Consider the following 23,286-nt stretch of genomic DNA (forward strand, 5'->3'; position numbering starts at 1 on the left):
GAGTAGGAGGAAAAGAGAAGTTGTTGTTTAAAGGATATAGAGTTTCAGTTTTGCAAGATGAAAAAGTTTTGGAGCTCTGTTTCACAATAATGTGAATATACATAATATTACTGAACTTAAAAATGGTTAAGATGGTAAATTTTATGTTATGTGTTTTTACCCCAATGAAAAATTAGAGAATCAATGGCACGCTACCAAGGGAACTTAAAAAAAAAAAAAATGCCAAAGTATCTGTACTTTTAACTGCATTTCCTATGGCTTGCCCTGGAATGTAATGAAAGGAAAACAGATATGACAGAGAGAGCCCCAAAGGGAGAAAGGTAACTTGTTATTTTAAATGATTGCAATTATCCAAAGAAATTACACACCAAGGTACTACTACAAATATGATTTTGTAGTCAGTATTAATGTTCTTTCGGGAATGATGGAGAGAAGCACAACAGAATAGATACATAATTTTAAAGAAGGGAAAAGTTGGATTGAGAAAAATGAAGATAGATGAACTTAATGTCCATTTTCACAGAATTCTAGAAGGTCATGGTATGAAGTCTTTAGAGAAAAATCAGTGATCATGAAGAGCCAGAAAGTGTTCCTAACAACAAGTTCTTGCTGGATAAACTCTAATGATCTTTTTAAATTGGGTTAATAACAGAGCGTAAGGGATTCTGTGAGCATAATTGCATGGTGTTCAGCAAATCATTTAACAAAGTATTTGAAAATGGAAGAGTAGGACTTCTGCTTCCTCCAAGGTGAGATAACAAGGGTCCTATTTACCCTTCCCCTTGAAACAAGCAGATAAACTATGTATGAATCAGTAGTTTTCAAAACACTGGACAAACGGCAATGAAGGACTGAGATCTCTGAGAGATGGGACAAAACCCAGGTGAGCCCCGTGTATGTCCCAGCTTGCTGTCTAATGATAGCGTTTCCGGTTTACTGCACAGGAAGGGGGACTTCTGAGGCAGAGTGCAGCAGACTCCTTGAGGAGATGGAGCTGTGATTCCAAGGAAACTATGATAGCTAGTGTTTACAGGAAAGTACCAGAGAGGAAAGAGCTGTACAGAGATCCCAAGAGTCTGTAGTGTTCGGCAGGATGAAGAAACTACCTGAATTGAGGGGGAGAGAGTCATCTGTGAGTAAAGGAAACAGTTTATGGTGATCACACAGGACTAGGAATAGTGTCTGGTTTCAGTAGCCTGACTAGAAAAGCTCCTAATTTATGGGAATCCAAATTGATTACTCAAGAAAGTCCTGCCTCAGTTGTTGTTGTTCAGTCACTAAGTTGTGTCTGACTCTTTGTGACCCGATGAACCGCAGCGTGCCAGGCTTCCCTGTCCTTCACTATCTCCCAAAGTTTGCTTAAGCTCATGTCCATTGAGTCAGTGATGCCATCCAACCATCTCATCCTCTGTCACCCCCTTCTCTTCTTGCCCTCAATCTTCCAGCATCAGGATCTTTTCCAGTGAATCATCTCTTCACATCAGGTGGCCAAAGTATTGGAGCTTCATCTTCAGCATCAATCCTTTCAGCATCAGTATTCAGGGTTGATTTATTGAGGATTGACTGGTTTGATCTCCTTGCTGTCCAAGGAACTCTCAAGAGTCTTCTCCAGCACCATAGTTCGAAAACATTAATTCTTCGGCCCTCAGCCTACTTTATGGTCCAACTCTCACATCCATACATACATGACTACTGGAAAAACCAAAAATCCACATTTGACTATATGGACCTTTGTCAGCAAAGTGATGTGTCTGCTTTTTAATACACTGTCTAGGTTTTTCATAGCTACTCTTCCAAGGAGCAAGTGTCTTTTAATTTCATGGCTGCAGTCACCGTCCGCAGTAATTTTGAAGCCCAAGAAAATGAAATCTGACACTTCCCATGTTTTCCCCATCTGTTTGCCATGAAGTGATAGGACCAGATGCCATGATCATAGTTTTTGAATGTTGAGTTGTAAGCCGGGTTTTTCACTCTCACTTTCATAAAGAGGCTCTTAGTTCCTCTTCACTTTCTCCCATTAAAGTTGTATCATCTGCGTATCTGAGATAGTTGATATTTCTCCCGGCAATCTTGATTGCAGCTTGTGATTCATTCAGCCTGGCATTTCGCATGATGTACTCTACATATAAATTAAATAAGCAAAAATAAAATAAAATAAAATAAATTAAATAAGCAGGATGACAGTATACAGCCTTGACATACTCCTTTACCAATTTTGAACCAGTCTTTTGTTCCATGTCCAGTTCTAAGTGTTGCTTCTTGTCCTGCATACAGGTTTCTCAGGAGGCTGGTAATATGGTCTGGTATTCTCATGTCATTAAGAATATTCCACAGTTTGTTGTGATCCACCCAATCAAAGGCTTTAGCATAGTGAAGCAGAAGTAGATTTTTTTTGGAATTCCCTTGCTTTTTCTATGATCCTGTATATGTTGGCAATTTTATCTCTGGTTCCTCTGCCTTTTCTAAATCCAGCTTGTGCCTCAGTAGAGGGGAATAATCTACAGCTTTGGATCTACATAACAAATCATAAAAACAAGACCTGAAAGGATCAAACTGTTTCCAAGTAACTTAATGATATTCCTGAACAAAACTTTAGATTTATAGTGATAGAAAACTATCCAGGAACAAACACGGAGGTTATCAATTGAAATTAACTTGGAACTCATAGACATGTTAGAATTAGCAGATAATATTAAAACAGTTATTATAACTGTATTCTGTGTATTCAAAACATTAAGTACAGATGTGGAAGATGTTAAAACCCAAATAAAACTTCCAGAAATGAAAACTACAATGTCTGGATTGGAAAATAAATATACCAAATAGGATTAATAGCACATTAGACATTGCAGGAGAAAAAGGTCAGTGAACTTGAAAACATAGGAATAGAAATCAAAATGAAACAAGAACAACAAAAGAAAGAATCTTAGAAAAATGAAAAGAGCATTGTGAGCTGTGTAACAACTGCACATGGTTTAAAGTATGTGAAAGTGGAGTCTCTGGCGAAGAGGACAGCGGTATGGATGAAAAACTGATCCCAGTCTTTTCAAACTTGCTGCAAATACTATACTTGCAGACTAAACTTCAAGGAAAAGGAACATAAAAAATGCTTCACCCAAGGCACATTGTAATCACATTGCTCAAAAATAGTGATAAAGAAAAAAATCTTAAAAGCAACCAGACGGAAAAGACAAGTTAGGCAAAAAGGAGCAAATATAACAATGACAGAGTCTTCGTTGAAAGCAAGACTAATATCCCTCATGAACTTCAATTCAGTTCAGTTCAGGCGCTCAGTCCTGTCCGACTCTTTGCGACCCCATGAATCGCAGCACGCCAGGCCTCCCTGTCCATCACCAACTCCCGGAGTTCACTCAAACTCACATCCATCGAGTCGGTGATGCCATCCAGCCATCTCATCCTCTGTCGTCCCCTTCTCCTCCTGCCCCCAATCCCTCCTGGCATTAGAGTCTTTTCCAATGAGTCAGCTCTTCGCATGAGGTGTCCAAAGTACTGGAGTTTCAGCTTTAGCATCATTCTTCCAAAGAACACCCAGGACTGATCTCCTTTAGAATGGTTGGATCTCCTTGCAGTCCAAGGGACTCTCAAGAGTCTTCTCCAACACCACAGTTCAAAACCATCAATTCTTCGGCGCTCAGCTTTCTTCACAGTCCAACTCTCACATCCATACATGACTACTGGAAAAACCATAGCCTTGACTAGACGGACCTTTGTTGGCAAAGTAATGTCTCTGCTTTTCAATATGCTATCTAGATTGGTCACAACTTTTCTTCCAAGGAGTAAGCGTCTTTTAATTTCATGGCTGCAGTCACCATCTGTAGTGATTTTGGAGCCCAAAAAAATAAAGTCTGACACTGTTTCCGCATCTGTTTCCCATGAAGTGATGGGACCAGATGCCATGATCTTAGTTTTCTGAATGTTGTGCTTTAAGCCAACTTTTTCACTCTCCTCTTTCACCTTCATCAAGAGGCTTTTTAGTTCCTCTTCACTGTCTGCCGTAAGGGTGGTATTTCTCTCGGCAATCTTGATTGCAGCTTGTGCTTCTTCCAGCCCAGCGTTTCTCATGATGTACCCTGCATATAGGTTAAATAACAGAGTGACAATATACAGCCTTGACGTACTCCTTTTCCTATTTGGAACCAGTCTGTTGTTCCATGTCCAGTTCTGTTGCTTCCTGACCTGCATATAGTTAACTATAAAATAGCTAAACAAGATTTTAGCAAATCAAGTCTAACAACATATTAAATAGTTAATACATCATGACCCAAGTGGGTTTATTCCAAGTATGGAGGCTTGATTTAACATTTGAAAATCAGTCAATGAACTGTAAAACAAAAACTATATGCTTACCTCAATAGACAGAAAAATCACTTAACAAAATCCAATATCCATTCCTGATAAAATTCTTAGCAAACAAAAAATAGAAAGGAACTTTCTTAACTTGATAAATGGCATGTATGAAGAATGTATAGTTACATCATACTGAAGAACTAAGATCCTCCTAAGATTAGGAACAAGACAAGGATATCTGTTCTCTTCACTTCTATTTAGCCTTGTAATGGAGGTTCTATCTGCAGCCAGACAAAAGAAAAGACTCTTTTTTTGTAGAGGATGATTGTCATCTTTAAAAATCCTATGGAGTTTCTCAAAAAGTTAGTAGAATTAGTAAGTTAATTTAGCAGGGTTGTGGACAGAAGATTAATATATTAAAATCAATTATATATACTAGCAGTGAGCAATCAAGAAATTGAAACTGAAAAATGTCCCCTTGTAATAGCATATGAAATGATATGAAATTTTAGGGATATCTTGCCAAAACACATTAAAGACCTGTACACTGAAAACTAAAAATCACTGCTGTGAGAAATTAAAGATCTAAATAAATGGAGAGATTCTCTTTGTGGTTCTGAGAATTCAGTATTGTCAACTCTCCCTCAATTATTCTGTAGTTACATAATCCCAATCAAAATTCCTGGAGGTTCTTTTGGGTAGAAATTAATAAGCTGTTTCTAAATTTCATATGGAAATACAAAACTTAGACTAACCAAAACAAGTTTCAAAAAAAGCAAAGTTGAAAGCCTAATACTGCCTGATTTCAAGACTTACTATAAAGCTATCATAATTAGAACAGTGTGGTATTGGTGAAATAGACAGTAATAATTGATGGACAAATATTTGAAACAGGATATAGGAAGTGGTGGGAAGACATTTTTCTGACAAAGGTACAAAGGCAGTGTAATGAGAAACGGGTAGTTTCTTGACAGCACCATTTGCTATACTTGGTTCATTCTGAATTCATAAGGTAACTGGGGAGGCCATGTGTGTTAATTCTCTTTATCCAAAGGAAAAATAATACTTCTATATTTATCACAAGGGGTTAATTAGAGCTTAGAGGAAGTTTCCTAAGCTAACCTCACAGTGAGAGAGAGATTGGGGTGCTGTCTTCCTTGATGTTTATATTTCAGAGGCATGGCTCCCAGGCCTTTTAAGAAAAACATTCCTGAATTGTAACACAGGCAAGAGGTTTATGAAGCTTTAAAAAAAGATTTACATATGTATCAAAGGGACAGTTAGAAGTTTTCTCAAGGCAGTGACCTAAGAAAAGGGAAAAAGGGATAAGGCCTTTTGGCACCTGGAAAAAAATTAATATTTTTTCATTAATCTTTAACCAAGATTACCACCTACATCTGGACTTTTTGTTATATGAAATAATCCCAACTGTTTATGTAGTTTCAGTGTTCTCTGACCTATAGGAAAGTCACCCTAAATTATTTGACCCCTTAAAGGAGAGGAAGAGGAATTTTTCCCAGCCCCTTTGGGTCTCAATATCACAGATGTTCCACTTCCAGTTTATCTTTCAAAAAAATGGATTTGAATCCACAATACTGCCATGTTTGTTTCAATGTTTTTTCCTTCCCCATCCCTTCCCACTAGGAAACAACTTTTAGATTTAAGAAAGGCAGAGAGGGACAGATCTTTTGGAGAGGTTAATAATTGTATATTTTAATGTATCATCTTTTAGAATATAATTTCCACTGCATGTCTTCAATTTATCCATCCTAAGACATTATTTAAACATTAGGAGTATAAATGAAATGGAAGATTTAAGTAAATAATTTTTCAAACAGTCTGAGGTTTTCTTGTGAGTTAGTTGTAGTCCCTAGTGCAAGCCTTTAGGGTTGTAGCATCTATCCATAATACCGTGAACACTGCCCCTGGTAGTTGTGGAAGAGAATAAACAAGTCAGCAAGGCTCATTTGATAAACATAAAGAATTAAGTAAAGAACACAGTAGCTTGGTAGTTGGTTCTTTTTTAGCCTTAGCATTTCTCCATAGACACTTAAATGTTTCTTCTCAGATTTGGTTGACTGTTCTTTCCTGTTTGACTGTAAAACTTTCCTATTTGTTGGTAGTGAATGCTACCAACACTTAGTTGAGATTACTTCTGGTACCATCACCTCCTCTGAATGTCTTGTCTTTATAGATAAAAGAGGTATATGTGAACAGCATTTTAAAATAGTTCTAAAAAGCAAGCAAGACATCCAGTAAAACTGAGGTACTTAATAGCACCTTTTTATATACTTACAGGCCTTTGGCAATGCTGTTTGTCATCTGTTATCTCCAACTTTGAACTGTAGTCATAAAAAATCCTTATTAGAGGATCTGGTAGTCTGATAGCTAATTTGAATTAGACTTTTCTCAACTTTCATAGCAAAGATCACACTTCTCTGGTTGTTCTGTATTTAAAATCCAAGTTAAAAATCTCTGTCAGTAATAATGTACCATGGCCTTGATATGAGTTGTTTAGCTATTTTACTTTAATTTCAAACATTTATTTTGCTATAAAATTTTAAATATATATCTATAGTCTACCTCCTGCTGTCTAGGGCCTATTTGACTCTCCAAGTAGTTCATCCAAACCTCTCAGAATGGCTGCGATCCAAAAGTCTACAAATAATAAATGCTGGAGAGGGTGTGGAGAAAAGGGAACCCTCTTACACCGTTGGTGGGAATGCAAACTAGTACAGCCACTATGGAGAACAGTGTGGAGATTCCTTAAAAAACTGGAAATAGAACTGCCTTATGATCCAGCAATCCCACTGCTGGGCATACACACTGAGGAAACCAGAAGGGAAAGAGACACGTGTACCCCAATGTTCATCGCAGCACTGTTTATAATAGCCAGGACATGGAAGCAACCTAGATGTCCATCAGCAGATGAATGGATAAGAAAGCTGTGGTACATATACACAATGGAGTATTACTCAGCCATTAAAAAGAATACATTTGAATCAGTTCTAATGAGGTGGATGAAACTGGAGCCTATTATACAGAGTGAAGTAAGCCAGAAAGGAAAACACCAATACAGTATACTAACGCATATATATGGAATTTAGAAAGATGGTAAAGATAACCCTGTATACGAGACAGCAAAAGAGACACTGATGTATAGAAGTCTTATGGACTCTGTGGGAGAGGGAGAGGGTGGGAAGATTTGGGAGAATGGCATTGAAACATGTGAAATGTCATGTATGAAACGAGATGCCAGTCCAGGTTCAATGCACGATGCTGAATGCTTGGGGCTGGTGCACTGGGACGACCCAGAGGGATGGTATGGGGAGGGAGGAGGGAGGAGGGTTCAGGATGGGGAACACATGTATACCTGTGGTGGATTAAAAAATTAAAAAAAAAAAAAAGAACATATCTTTGAGGTCCAAATTATCTATGTAAAAAATGTTCTGGTTTTATATACAACAAAATAAAGGTTTTTTGTTGTTAAAAAAAAAAAAAAAAAAGAATGAGGAGAGAAAACCATCTATTTTAAAGAAAAAGTAATCTAGAAATGGAAATTAATATCTGACTATTATTTAAGCATTACCAAAGAATAAAAATTTTTATAAAGTTAAAGGATGAGATAAATGTAGAAAATAAAATATGTTAAAAAAAAAATAAAATAAAATTTTAAATATATATCTATAGTCTACCTCCTGCTGTCTAGGGCCTATTTGACTCTCCAAGTAGTTCATCCAAACCTCTGCTTAAGGTCCAGAGGAATCCTCTGGAGGCTTGGCATGAAAGTTGTATTAATTTCCTAGAGCTGCAGTAACAAATCACCACAGACTTGGTGGCATTACAGAAGTTTTTCTGTCACACCTCTGCAGTCCAGAAGTCTGAAATAATTTTCCTCTGAAGGTGTTCTTTGGATGGTGTTCCTTGAGTCTTTGCCTCTGCCTTCACATGATTTTCATGTCTCTGGGTCCAGATCACTCGCTCTCCTTTCTCTTGTACAGATTGAAGCCATTGGTTTTAGGGCCCACACTACAAGGATGGTTTCCTCTTCAGATCCTTGACTAATTATATACCAGAGACTCTATTTCCAAATAAAGTGACATTCTGAGGCAGCAGATGGACATGAGTTGGGGAATAGGGGGGCTACTCAACCCACTACAGTTTTATTAAGATTGTTTCATGATTATTTAAAAATAAAATACCACTTTCTGTTATCTAAAGCTTTTTGTGTATTTACATAAGGTACTTCTATAGCACTTTCCAATGTAAAGAAATCATTTTACAAGAAACTGCATTTTCTCTCTATTCCTTCACCTACTCCTCTCCCAAGAAGTGTTACAATTAGAGTGAGCCTGCTACATTAGCCCACATTTAGCCAAAAGACATGAAACTGCACAGAACATAGCTCTCCTAGACATGTTTGTGCCCAGAACACAGAGAGCGTGTGCTTCTCATCTCCATACAGTAAGCAGACTCAGCAGAGTCTCTTGCTATGTTCATCCAAGCCTTTTTCAGTTCCAGCTTCTCTGCCTGTTACCTGGTGAGTAAGTTAGTCAAGCAGATCTCAAGGTCTGGGATCAGAGTGAAAGTAGAGGCCCTGTTACTCTCTGTTCCAGCTTCACCAGTTACACAGTTGATAAGCAGCCTCCATTTACCTCAGTGCCATATGGTTTTACTCTGTCACCAAGAACTATAACAGTAAAATGAAAAGATGTTAATGTGCCTATTTTTAAAATAAAGAAAGTTTAGCTAAAATACTGTAAAGGAATTCTTCACCAAAGCCTTATAAGTAAAGCCCAGCTACTTACTGCTAAGATCAAGAGTTATAACCCAGATTGCCAACTCTTTATGGTTGTTTTCTGCTCACTTTGATAACCCCGTAATAGAATTCATATTGGAATTTGCCCAATTCTAATATATAATGTGATATACATATGATATTTTTACCTATCATGGTAAGAATTGTTGTGTAAACTATTTTAAATTTCTGAGTTACCCCTGTGCCCTGCAGTGTTCATGGAGAGGTGTAAATATATATGTCTTCATATAAACAATGCTATTACCTATTAAGAAAGACTAATAAATGATTAACCTTCCTGTAAATCCATAATGTTTCTAGAACTTTTTTTGAACAGTTTGCAGTATCTTCTCCAAGAACTATAAAAACTAATGTATTAGAAGTATATAAAGTCATTGCTGTGTCCAAATAATAATGCTTCACTTACTTTCTTTAGGGTTTATTAATTCGGGTTTGATCCCTCAGTTGGGAAGATACCTTGGAGGAGGGAGTGGCAACCCACTCCAATATCCTTACCTAGGAAATCCCATGGACAGAGGAGTCTGTCAGGCTGCAGTCCATGAGGTCCCAAAGAGTCGGACAAGACTGAGCAACTAACACACACACACACACACACACACATTAATTTGTAGTTATACTGTGATCTCTGTAAGTTGCCAAAACATATGATTGATATTATATCTGAACTTTAAAAGAATGTCTGTAAAAAACCATGGATTGGTTTGTTTTATGCCATTTTATAGCATTATTGTTTTATGTGCTTCAGACAGGTATGTGGAATTTGCCTTTTAACTGCCTTCTTTCAGAGGTCTAGTTGTTCATCTTACTGGATTTTATTCACTTTTCTGGAATACATTGCTTTTGTGTTTTTCATCATTTGAATGACTGAGGTTCATTTTCTGGCATGTTTTTCATCAAAGTTCTCAAAATAGGTTACTGGTGTACTCTTCCATTATAACTGAGATCACCTGATCTTGTTGAATTCTAGTTGAAACTCATTTTTTTTTTCTTTAAATTTTCAGGTATTTGTATCTGCTCTTCTCCGGTGATGACCTTTTACCTTTAGACCACTGGGTATTTAATACAGAGGCTCACCCTCTGCCCGTGTTGCATTTAGCCAACACCACACTTTCAAGAAATCCTGCTGTTCGATGAATGCAGCTCCAGAAAGACCATTCTCACCTGTGTTTTGTTTACATGGACCACTACAGAAACTAGTCTGGAGAGGGGCCTTTTGAAAACCTGGACCTCTTAAGTCAACATGGCAGGGTGAAACATGACTATTCCCTGCAAGACTTTTCAACTTGTAGATATTTCAACTTTGAAATGATTCCATTTTATACCTGACCAAAACATATTCTGGTGTATGTAGGACAGAGACCTGATGTGCTTTGATTCTTAATGAGATGGTCACTTGAAAAATTATGCCTGTTGCTGTTGTTTCTAGAGTCCTGGAATCTGGAGGCTATACTTCCTAAGAATAAGCCAAGAATGTGGAGCACCTTGTAGGAGTTGGAGATGGCCTTTGAAACCAATTACACATTTGTTTCCTCCGTGGAGCAGCTCTCAAGTCACAATATTTACACATTGTCCTCTTTTCCCCTCCATTTTTAATAATGGAATGGATTAAAATAAACAAGAGCAAAAGAACAATGTAACTGCATAGGCCACAGGAAGACTCAAAAAAGAAACAGAATACCTATCCCTCTCTGAATTTTCAAGTTCCCATTAGATGCAGACTGGCAGCCATTTCAAATCACAATCTAGTCTGTTAAAATTTCTTGGTTAAATTTGATTTCTCTGGGGACATGATTCACAAAGAATACTCTTCAAGTCTTTGTCTCCATATGGAATCATTGAAACTACTATTTATCATCACCACTACTTACGAGCCTGGGTTTGGAATTCCGTGCATGTTGTTCAGTCTCGTGTTGGTAGCATGACAAAAAGTGGGGAAAATGCTGCAGTTTGTTGCCTTGAAACCTGTTCTAAGAGAAAGCCTTGGTTTTGTTGGTAGGAGATTATTTTTTCAAACCAGCAAATCTACCAAGTAAATTTCATTCACTTTGACCTTAGTAGACTCCCTCAATTTTCAGCTCTTTGTGTGGCTTGGCAAAATTCACTGCACTGTTATGCAGCTCTGAATTTACCTTGATGAACCAGATTACTTTCACAATTTATTAAATCAAAAACAAAATGTATTGAAACTTCCTTAACTGTTTTAGGGATAGGGGATCCTTTATTATCCCATCAGATGAGTGAGCTTTTCATAAACATTTTATGTAAAAAATAAATTCAACTTTTTTTCTCCAAGGATATTTATATAAATCCAAAGAATTAGAGTAGTTTCAAAATAATATTTAGTAATTAAAATGTGGTATAATTTAATTATAATACACTAAATTTGAAATATATCTAAGGGGCTTTCTCTTACCATCAATAGATTTTGCAATATTTATATTTGTGGGGGAATAACTTAAATTTTATCAGGAACTAAAAGGTAAATAAGGCTTATAAATTTTCTGCCCCTTAAATTTATGTCACAGTACAAGATGCTTTTTCTTCCTTACACTTAATACAAACAGCTTCCATTGGCAGTAATAGTTGGGAGTAGTAGTAGTAGTCTACTACTAAATATTAGTCTAATATTTACTATGAATTTGAAGATTTCAAAAAGCAATGTGTAGGAAGCCCACTTTAGAATTCTGAAGGTTTATTGTCTTATTTTGATAGTTTTTAAAAAATTTTTTATTAGCATGTGTTAGGTTTACATTGGAAAAAGATTTAGTAAATTAATATGATTAAATATTTTAAGGGTGTTCATCTTATATCACAGATAGTCAAACAGTTCACATAGTTCAGAAGATGATCCATAAATGATAACCCCCTCAAGATTTTCACTATACATAGAAAGTAAGGATGTAGAGCCAGTTGCATTATTTAAATCTTTAGGAAACTTAAATTTTAGTACATATTTTGAAATTGTAATATCTTTTACTAGTTGAAAAACTAAAAATTTTAAATGAAAAGGGTAGATGACTAACTTTAGAAGAGAAAGGGAAAGTGTTTGGTTCTCAAAAAACATTAGCTTTGCTCCTAAAAATAGCACAAGCCCACTTATGAGTCACTTAAAAAAAATGAATAACTTGACTTGGCAAAAGACCCAGAACAGCTCTGTAGATGGCAGTGAACACTTCCTCACTTCATTTAGAAGAATGCAGAGTGAAGGAACCTTTTTGTTCCCCAGGAACTTCTCAAGGAGTGAGAAGACAAAACCCCCACACCAAGTGCTCTGTTTGTCTTTCTGGAGCTCAAGAGAAGACTGAGAGGTGTATGAGCATGGCTAGTTCTGGTACAAACAAAAACTCTTGAGAGGGACAAAGGAAGAGTCTTCATCATCTCCTTATCTTCCTTGTGATGGTGAGAAGACTAGAGCTTATGACATTGCTTCCTTTTTCTTTTTTTTCTTCTCTGAATACCAAAGGCAATTACATTTAAGTCAGCTACGAGTTGCCAGTTTCATGTTTTATTTTTGTTAAGGATTTAAAATTTTCTTTTCTCCAAGATCAATCCTTATCCTATATTATTCTCATATTCTGCTAGTTTCTGAGAGTATTCTTTACTTTTTTCTGTCCTTTACAGTCCTTTGCATTTTGTAGACCTTATGACTCAGGTTAAGCATTTGTTATATTTTTAAGACCTTCTGCAAAGAGCCTAGAAATGCTCCTTTCCAGGTGCCTCCTCAAAAGCAGACACGTTACTTTGTTCCTTTGGCACAAATGTGCACAGTAGATAGATCATTTGGTATACAAGAGAAAAAAATAGATGTTAAACACCCCTCTACCTTATATATTTATTTTTTCTTTCTTTTAGAATTTTAGAATCACGTTTTTGGTTCAAACCAGTATTAAGTTGTTAAAACCAAGAGAATGTGGTCCCAACCAAAAAGAAGTCTCAGTGCAGAAAAATAGGTACCCAGTCACAGGATTCTTACTTTCTGGTGGGTTGCAGAGATGTGCTGTCTTATGTCTGACACTAACTATTGTTGTCTTTGAGCAAATGTTTATGTGTAAAAGCAAAACCTGGGTATTGAAGGAATATATTCCTGTTGTGGAATATTGACCCTGATTCTCTGTGATGTTCTCTAGGACAACCCAGGGCTTTAGTTGGTAGATTTTAACCAAGCAGTTGGAAATTTTGATCATTAACATCTCCTCTCCCATTCTCCATTGCCAAAGTCTTTGTCAGAACTTCAAATTTGTTGGTAAAATTTGTTGTGCTTGCCCTTGGAGTTTCTCCTTAGGCGTGGATTCCTTATGAATGAGTGAGTGAGTGAGTGAGTGAGTGAACAAGCACAGCATACCTAATGTGTGCCAAGCACTGTGCTTGGCACTTTCAAGTGTTAGAACACTTTGTGATTCCAGTGGCATTTTCTGTATAAGAGTTGTTCATACCATTTTAAGTGTTTTTCAGTATGATTCATGTTACAAAGTCCTTAATTTTATATTTCCTTTAAATTAAAGAAGAAATGGTTTATAATATATTTTAAACAATGTGTTACTATATACTACTAACAGCTATAATTGTAGTTAATAACTAAAGTCTCTTGAAAAATGTCAAAAGAAATACTTGATTTCTGATGCAACTTTGACTAAAATATCTACTTTAGAAATAAAAACATTCTTATTTTGCTATTATCACTTTAATTACATAATTAAAAGTTAATGTTTTATAGAAATGCTGGTTATTTTATATTCAAAAAATTTTGTCACATAATTAAATGGGTAAAATTTGCAGTTAGTTGTAAATTGTTTACACTCTGCTGTGGTTCCTAGTAATGGTCTCATGCTGTTAAATATAAAAGAAGAATATACTGAAATATTTCTAAGTTCCTAATAACAGTTCCTAGTAATGGTATTTTGAGTTCTTATTTTTCTTTAGGTTTCCTTACACTCAGATTGGCTAGCTCATATCTTAATGCACTGTTTATGTAGATATATACATAAATACAATGATACACAGAAAGATTTTTAGTATTGTCTCTGTTAATTGATGAACACTGTTGTTAACTACTTTTGGCTGCACAGATTTTAAGCAGAATATTTGAGTAACCAAATATGATCTGGAGATATTTTAATGTACTTGGTTCCAGAACATTGATGAAGATGATTTTCTGTTCCTTCAGCTCATTCAGGTCATGTTGTCTGTGATCTGTGGATCAGCATGCGTTCCTCCAGAGAGCCAGATGGTGAATATTTCAGGCGTTGTGAACCATACAGTCTCTGTCTCTATACTCAGTTCTGCTGTTGAGCCATCAAAGCAAGTATAGAAAACATGTAAAGAAAGGGGTGTCGGTGGCTGTTTTCCAGTAAAACTTTATTTTCTGGAACATGGAGGACTAGATTTGGCCCATGGATCATAATTGTTACCCCTTGATCTCAATTTTAATTTGTGTAAAACCCTGTAATCTTTGATATTCATCTTTTATCTGTTTTGAATACATAATTCATTTTTAAAGCAAAAAAAAGTCATGTATGTATGATCATATGTATTTGTGTAACCTAAAGCTATATATTTGTTGTCTTGAAAATAGCTATCCTCTGGAGGCTGTTCAGGTTTCAGTATGGTACAACTATCTTGAAGGAGGCATTTTGTTTGTTTGTGGGATATGCTGTCAGCCCTTATCCTTTCTTATCATTTAATGCCACAATTCCAGAGTCTCCATGTAAAAGGAAGGATCTCTGTGGTATCAAAATCAGTACATTTGCTCCAGGTTCTGCCTGCTCATTGACCTTTGGACCAGGACTCTGGATGGCTGGAGCTGCAAAAATTCCTCCACTTGAATACTCTTAGGGCCCTATGACAAGAATATGAAATTATATTTCTGACCTTTGTGCTACAGAAGTCAATCTCCTGAAAAAATTTTAAGCAACAGAAAATGGGTTATGTGGCTCAGTTGCCATTTGGCAACTACTCTTCCTTTTTAGACTGCAGAAAGGTACTGTTGCCCTTGTTGCCTCTGCAACAGCCTAAATCTGAGGAATGCAGAGAAAAAGATGTGTCCAGAAGAAGAGTTCCCTTCCTCTTCTTGCACTTGGTCAGTCCTTTTTCAAGTCAAAAGTATTTCATAATGTCAGTGTGCATTATATTTAAATTAAAGCATCCTCAGCCTTTTAACTGTTTAACAACCAATCCACTTTAACCTTTGAGCCCACCACATTGCTAGTATGTATGTACATTGCAGTGCACTGAGCTTCTTGAGGATAGCTTTTTTCACAAAGAAGTTTACCAAATATTTCACTATGTTTGGAAATCCTAGAAGAGGGGAAGCCTGTACTCAGAATGACAGGGGGGACACACACCATAAATGAATTACCTTTCTAGGTCCAGCACACAATACAGATGGCTTTGGCTCAGTGTGACTCAGTGTGAATATAAGTGTGAGTACACAGACACATACACCACATACATACATGTTAATATTCAGAAGATTTTAAATAATTAAATATGTGTTGCAGCTATTTGAAAGCTACAGACTTCTACTGCAAATTATATACCAGAAAAATCCATGGAGATAAGCTCACCTCTTGGGAAAAGTTATTTTTTAGAAAATTTAGAAATTAGTTTTTGTTGGATAGTTTGAATAAAGCATCCTCAGTTTTAATACTGGATTCAGAAGTTGAAATGCCATTTCTCAATCTTACTGGTCTCAAATTCACTGGTATAATTTTTCCCTAAACTAATAAGTGGGGCAAGTATAACCTCCTAAATCGGTACCCACCGGCCACTCCTGAAGTGATTTCCAGTTATGTCCTCCATACGTAATTTTTATAAATTAAAGGTAATATTGTATATTAAAGGTTAAATAAAGATGTTCTTTAAGTGAAAAGTCTGTTTATCCTTTATTTGTACCCATTGATGACAGCACAGTTCAGTCTTCCTGTTTCTAGAACAACTTGGACTTTCAGTTGGGAGACTATGGGAACATTCAGAGAGCATTTCTTTTGGTTCAGCTAATCTTAATATTCCTCAATGTTATAGAAAGATGAAGAGCTTGCCAGATGAAATTTTCATGCCATCTAATTTTAAGAAAACAAACTATAGGCCTGTGTGACTTTTATCTAGTCTAGTCCAACCTCTGAGACCATCAAGCTTAAAAATTACATAATCACTGGATCTCTTTCTGTTATCTGATTCTTCTTAAGTGATTCTTGAGCAGAAAACAGGCCTATGGGACTTGAGGAATAGAGTCAGCTATAATATAGATAGTGGTTTAACCTATCAATACTGTAAAAGCACAGGATATTTAAAACTGTACCCCTGAATCATCAAATAGGATAGTATAAAGCCAAAATAAATCAGTTTACATCCCTGAATTAATCTTCCTGCCACAGTGGATTTTAATGATCAAAATTTTAAACTAGGAAATTTGAACTATTAGATGTATTAAAATTAATTGTGGACTTATCTTTTCAGAAGCTTGAGTGACTATTTTATAAAATCTGAGCCTCTGTCAGGTATCAGATTTTCACCACTATTTCACTGGGTTACGAAACACTATCAACGTGCAAATAGCATTCATGTTAAAGAGTATGGGTTCATAGAAACAGTACATTGGTGATTGCCAGAGTCTGAGGGGTGGGGAGATGTTGGTCAAATGGTACAAACTTCCATTTGTAAGATAAGTTGAAGGGATGTAATGTATAGCATGATGGCTATAGTTAACAACATGGAAAGTTAACAACATGGAAACATACTTGAAAGTTACTAGAAGGTTTAACACCATCTCACACCAAAAAATGTATGTGAGGTGATGAATGTGTTATTGACTTGTAATCATTACACAGTCTATGCATATATCATACCATATACAGCTTCAATTCACAGCATGTTATGCCAGTTGTACCTCATTAAGGCTGTTAAAAAAAAAAAAAAGGGTCCTGTTGGCTGACCTAACATGTCTTAAAAATTTTTTTGTAATTAAATATAAAGTTTGCCACTTTAGCCATATTTGTGTATAACCCAGTAGTGTTAATAATTACATTGACAGTGGTGTTCAACCATCACCAGTATCTATTTCCAAAACTTTTTCATCACTCCAAACAATCTCTGTAACCATTGAGCAATAATTTCCCATTCTCTCCTTCCCTCAAGAGAATTTCAGTTTCTTAACCCTAAGAAAATCTCAACTTTTTATCTGTAAAAGGAAGATAATACAGATTTTTTAGGAGAATTAAATATGAAAAATCCATGCATCCAGGCTGAAATAAGCTTGCAATGTTAGTTGCTATTTTTTAATTATGTTCATTAGCAACAGATTGGAGTAATAATTCCAAAAGGAGTAGGAAAAATTTAATAAAGAGGTTCAGGTCAGCAAAGAACCAAGAAAACTAGTTCTAAAACTTCCTTGTTTTATATGTAAGGAAATGAAACCAAAATGGGGTAAAATTAGGCATTGGATGATCCCCAAAGTGGTTTTTCAATTTCATCATGTATCATTTCATGAAGTGTTCCATGCAGTTTTGATATTAATGACACACAAATATATTAATATATGTGAACCAATCAGTTTTAAAACTGTATGGTAGAACATTTTGTTAAAACACACAGAGGAAGAAAAAAAGTTAACAGCAGTTACCTTTTTGTGGCAAGGATATAAGAGAATTACTTTTTGCCATTTGCTTGTTTAACTTTTATTTATTTATTTTTACTTTACAATATTGTATTGGTTTTGCCATACATTGACATGAATCCACCACAGGTGTACATGTGTTCCCCATCCTGAACCCCCCTCCCACCTTCCTCCCCATCCCCTCCCTCTGGGTCATCCCAGTGCACCAGCCCCAAGCACCCTGTATCATGCATTGAATCTGGACTGGTGATTCGTTTCACATATGATAATATACATGTTTCAATGCCATTCTCCCAAATCATCCCACCCTCGTCCTCCCCCACAGAGTCCAAAAGACTGTTCTATACATCTGTGTCTCTTTTGCTGTCCCGCATACAGGGTTATCATTACCATCTTTCTAAATTCCATATATATGCATTATTATACTGTATTGGTGTTTTTCTTTCTGGCTTATTTCACTCTGTAGTACTTCACTCTGGCTTACTTCACTCTGTACTTGGCTCTAGTTTCATCCACCTCATTAGAACTGATTCAAATGTATTCTTTTTAATGGCTGAGTAATACTCCATTGTGTATATGTACCACAGCTTTCTCATCCATTCGCCTGCTGATGGACATCTAGGTTGCTTCCATGTCCTGGCTATTATAAACAGTGCTGCGATGAACATTGGGGTACACGTGTCTCTTTCCCTTCTGGTTTCCTCAGTGTGTATGCCCAGCAGTGGGATTGCTGGATCATAAGGCAGTTCTATTTCCAGTTTTTTAAGGAATCTCCACACTGTTCTCCATAGTGTCTGTACTAGTTTGCATTCCCACCAACAATGTAAGAGGGTTCCCTTTTCTCCACACCCTCTCCAGCATTTATAGCTTGTAGACTTCTGGATCGCAGCCATTCTGACTGGCGTGAAATGGTACCTCATAGTGGTTTTGATTTGCATTTCTCTGATAATGAGTGATGTTGAGCATCTTTTCATGTGTTTGTTAGCCATCTGTATGTCTTCTTTGGAGAAATGTCTATTTAGTTCTTTGGCCCATTTTTTGATTGGGTCATTTATTTTTCTGGAATTGAGCTGTAGGATTTGCTTGTATATTTTTGAGATTAGTTGTTTGTCAGTTGCTTCATTTGCTATTATTTTCTCCCATTCTGAAGGCTGTCTTTTCACCATGCTTATAGTTTGCTTTGTTGTGCAGAAGCTTTTAAGTTTAATTAGATCCCATTTATTTTTGCTTTGATTTCCAATATTCTGGGAGGTGGATCATAGAGGATCCTGCTGTGATGTATGTTGGAGAGAGTTTTGCCTATGTTCTCCTCTAGGAGTTTTATAGTTTCTGGTCTTACGTTTAGATCTTTAATCCATTTTGAGTTTATTTTTGTGTATGGTGTTAGAAAGTGTTCTAGTTTCATTGTTTTACAAGTGGTTGACCAGTTTTCCCAGGACCACTATTTAAAGAGATTGTCTTTTCTCCATTGTATATTCTTGCCTCCTTTGTCAAAGATAAGGTGTCCATAGGTGCGTGGATTTATCTCTGGGCTTTCTATTTTGTTCCATTGATCTATATTTCTGTCTTTGTGCCAGTACCATACTATACTGTCTTGATGACTGTGGCTTTGTAGTAGAGCCTGAAGTCAGGCAGGTTGATTCCTCCAGTTCCATTCTTCTTCCTCAAGATTGCTTTGGCTATTCAAGGTTTTTTGTATTTCCATACAAATTGTGAAATTATTTGTTCTAGCTCTGAAAAATACCATTGGTAGCTTGATAGGGATTGCATTGAATCTATAGATTGCTTTGAGTAGCATACTCATTTTCACTATATTGATTCTTACGATCCATGAACACGGTATATTTCTCCATCTATTTGTGTCCTCTTTGATTTCTTTCACCAGTGTTTTATAGTTTTCTATATATAGGTCTTTTGTTTCTTTAGGTAGATATATTCCTAAGTATTTTCTTATTTTCATTGCAATAGTGAATGGAATTGTTTCCTTAATTTCTCTATTTTCTCATTATTAGTGTATAGGAATGAAAGGGATTTCTGTGTGTTGATTTTATATCCTGCAACTTTGCTATATTCATTGATTAGCTCTAGTAATTTTCTGGTGGAGTCTTTAGGGTTTTCTATGTAGAGGATCATGTCATCTGCAAACAGTGAGAGTTTTACTTCTGCTTTTCCAATCTGGATTCCTTTTATTTTTCTGCTCTGATTGCTGTGGCGAAAACTACCAAAATTATGTTGAATAGTAGTGGTGAGATTGGGCAGCCTTGTCTTGTTCCTGATTTTAGGGGAAATGCTTTCAATTTTTCACCATTGAGGATAATGTTTGCTGTGGGTTTGTCATATATAGCTTTTATTATGTTGAGGTATGTTCCTTCTATTCCTGCTTTCTGGAGGATTTTTTATCATAAATGGATGTTGAATTTTGTCAGAGGCTTTCTATGCATCTATTGAGATAATCATATGGCTTTTATTTTTCAATTTGTTAATGTGGTGTATTACATTGATTGATTTGCAGATATTGAAGAATCCTTGCATCCCTTGGATAAAGCCCACTTGGTCATGATGTATGATCTTTTTATATATTGTTGGGTTTTGTTTGCTAGAATTTTGTTAAGGATTTTTGCATCTATGTTCATCAGTGATATTGGCCTGTAGTTTTCTTTTTTTGTGGCATCTTTGTCAGGTTTTGGTATTAGGGTGATGGTGGCCTCATAGAATGAGTTTGGAAGTTTACCTTCCTCTGCAATTTTCTGGAAGAGTTTGAGTAGGATAGGTGTTAGCTCTTCTCTAAATTTTTGGTAGAATTCAGCTGTGAAGCCATCTGGTCCTGGGCTTCTGTTTGCTGGAAGATTTCTGATTACAGTTTCAATTTCTGTGCTTGTGATGGGTCTGTTAAGATTTTCTATTTCTTCCTGGTTCAGTTTTGGAAAGTTGTACTTTTCTAAGAATTTGTCCATTTCTTCCAAGTTGTCCATTTTATTGGCATATAGTTGCTGATAGTAGTCTCTTATGATCCTTTGTATTTCTGTGTTGTCTGTTGTGATCTCTCCATTTTCATTTCTAATTTTATTAATTTGATTTTTCTCCCTTTGTTTCTTGATGAGTCTGGCTAATGGTTTGTCAATTTTATTTATCTTCTCAAAGAACCAGCTTTTGGCTTTGTTGACTTTTGCTATGGTCTCTCTTGTTTCTTTTGCATTTATTTCTGCCCTAATTTTTAAGATTTCTTTCCTTCTACTAACCCTGGGGTTCTTCATTTCTTCCTTTTCTAGTTGCTTTAGGAGTAGAGTTAAGTTATTTATTTGACTTTTTTTCTTGTTTCTTGAGGTATGCCTGTATTGCTATGAACCTTCCCCTTAGCACTGCTTTTACAGTGTCCCACAGGTTTTGGGTTGTTGTGTTTTCATTTTCATTCGTTTCTATGCATACTTTGATTTCTTTTTTGATTTCTTCTGTGCTTTGTTGGTTATTCAGCAGTGTGTAACCTCCATATGTTGGAATTTTTTAATAGTTTTTCTCCTGTAATTGAGATCTAATCTTATTGCATTGTTGTCAGAAAAGATGCTTGGAATGATTTGGTTTTTTGAATTTACCAAGGCTAGATTTATGGCCTAAGATGTGATCTATCCTGGAGAAGATTCCATGTGCACCTGAGAAAAAGATGAAATTTATTGTTTTGGGGTGAAATGTCCTATAGATATCAGTTAGGTCTAACTGGTCTATTGTATCATTTAAAGTTTGTGTTTCCTTGTTAATTTTCTGTTAATTTTCTGCTGCGTCCTGGGGCTGCTCGCCCTCCTGCACCGATAGCGCCTCGAGCTTCTCCACCACCTTCTCGGTGCTGTCATTCTTGCCGGACCCTTTTTTTTCTTTCTCTTCAATCTCTTTCCTGCATTCTTCAAACTTCGTCTTAAATTTCTGTGCATTCTCGGCGTTGAGGAAGCGGATGGCCAGGAGCTCCTGCTTGGGGCACTCGTCGGCAAAGTCGGCATGGGTATTCCAGACCCAGGCACGGTCGCTGCCTGCGTTCGGCTTCAGCTCCATCATCGGCGTGATGTAGTGGTTGATCTACAAGAAATTGATCTATCCATAGGTGTGACTGAGGTATTAAAGTCTCCCACTATTATTGTGTTATTGTTAATTTCCCCTTTCATACTTGTTAGCATTTGTCTTACATATTGCAGTGCTCCTATGTTGGGTGCATATGTATTTATAATTGTTATATCTTCTTGGATTGATCCTTTGATCATTATGTAGTGTCCTTCTTTGTCTCTTTTCACAGCCTTTGTTTTAAAGTCTGTTTTATCTGATATGAGTATTGCTACTCCTGCTTTCTTTTGGTCTCTATTTGCATGGAATATCTTTTTCCAGCCCTTCACTTTCAGTCTGTATGTGTCCGTTGTTTTCAGGTGGGTCTCTTGTAGACAACATATATAGGGGTCTTGTTTTTGTATCCATTCAGCCAGTCTTTTGTTTGGGGCATTCAACCCATTTCCATTTAAGGTAATTATTAAAAAGTATGTGAACCGTGAACTTCCTGATGTTCAAGCTGGTTTTAGAAAAGGCAGAGGAACCAGAGATCAAATTGCCAACATCCGCTGGATCATGGAAAAAGCAAGACAGTTCCAGAAAAACATCTATTTCTGCTTTATTGACTATGCCAAAGCCTTTGACTGTGTGGATTACAATAAACTGTGGAAAATACTGAAAGAGATGGGAATACCAGACCACCTGATCTGCCTCTTGAGAAATTTGTATGCAGGTCAGGAAGCAACAGTTAGAACTGGACATGGAACAACAGACTGGTTCCAAATAGGGAAAAGAGTTCATCAAGGCTGTATATTGTCACCCTGTTTATTTAACTTGTATGCAGAGTACATCATGAGAAACGCTGGACTGGAAGAAACACAAGCTGGAATCAAGATTGCCGGGAGAAATATCAATAACCTCAGATATGCAGATGACACCACCCTTATGGCAGAAAGTGAAGAGGAACTCAAAAGCCTCTTGATGAAAGTGAAAGTGGAGAGTGAAAAAGTTGGCTTAAAGCTCAACATTCAGAAAACAAAGTTCTTGGCATCCCGTCCCATCACTTCATGGGAAACAGATGGGGAAACAGTGTCAGACTTTATTTTTTTGGGCTCAAAAACCACTGCAGATGGTGACTGCAGCCATGAAATTAAAAGACGCTAACTCCTTGGAAGGAAAGTTATGACCAACCTAGATAGCATATTGAAGAGCGGAGACATTACTTTGCCCACAGAGGTTCGTCTAGTCAAGGCTATGGTTTTTCCAGTGGTCATGTATGGATGTGAGAGTTGGACTGTGAAGAAGGCTGAGCACCGAAGAATTGATGCTTTTGAACTGTGGTGTTGGAGAAGACTCTTGAGAGTCCCTTGGACAGCAAGGAGATCCAACCAGTCCATTCTGAAGGAGATCAGCCCTGGGGTTTCTTTGTAAGGAATGATGCTAAAGCTGAAACTCTAGTACTTTGGCCACCTCATGCGAAGACTTGACTCATTGGAAAAGACTCTGATGCTGGGAGGGATTG

At 36.6% G+C, this 23,286-nt stretch overlaps 1 protein-coding gene and 1 pseudogene across 5 annotated transcripts in view; one reads left to right on the forward strand and one right to left on the reverse strand.

Annotated features, from left to right (window-relative positions):
* Nucleotides 1-15,995, forward strand: part of MAN1A2 (mannosidase alpha class 1A member 2) — a 150,494-nt gene extending 134,499 nt beyond the window's left edge. For 3 of the 5 annotated variants that reach the window (XM_086392093.1, XM_086392094.1, XM_086392096.1), the window contains one exon: nucleotides 10,129-15,995. In XM_086392093.1, coding sequence (XP_086248219.1) covers nucleotides 10,129-10,261 — 133 coding nt within the window. In that variant the 3' untranslated portion in view covers nucleotides 10,262-15,995. The remainder of the gene's footprint in view (nucleotides 1-10,128) is intronic. The other 2 variants (XR_015160800.1, XM_086392095.1) reach the window with 2 other exon arrangements.
* A 5,502-nt stretch (nucleotides 15,996-21,497) lies between these two features.
* Nucleotides 21,498-21,796, reverse strand: LOC147376165 (ran-specific GTPase-activating protein pseudogene; annotated as a pseudogene).
* Nucleotides 21,797-23,286: the final 1,490 nt, after the last annotated feature.

The sequence above is a fragment of the Bos grunniens genome, chromosome 3, assembly GCF_055505025.1.
Source record: "Bos grunniens cultivar Pamir isolate PY7600 chromosome 3, Bosgru_T2T1.0, whole genome shotgun sequence".
NCBI lineage: Eukaryota > Metazoa > Chordata > Mammalia > Artiodactyla > Bovidae > Bos > Bos grunniens.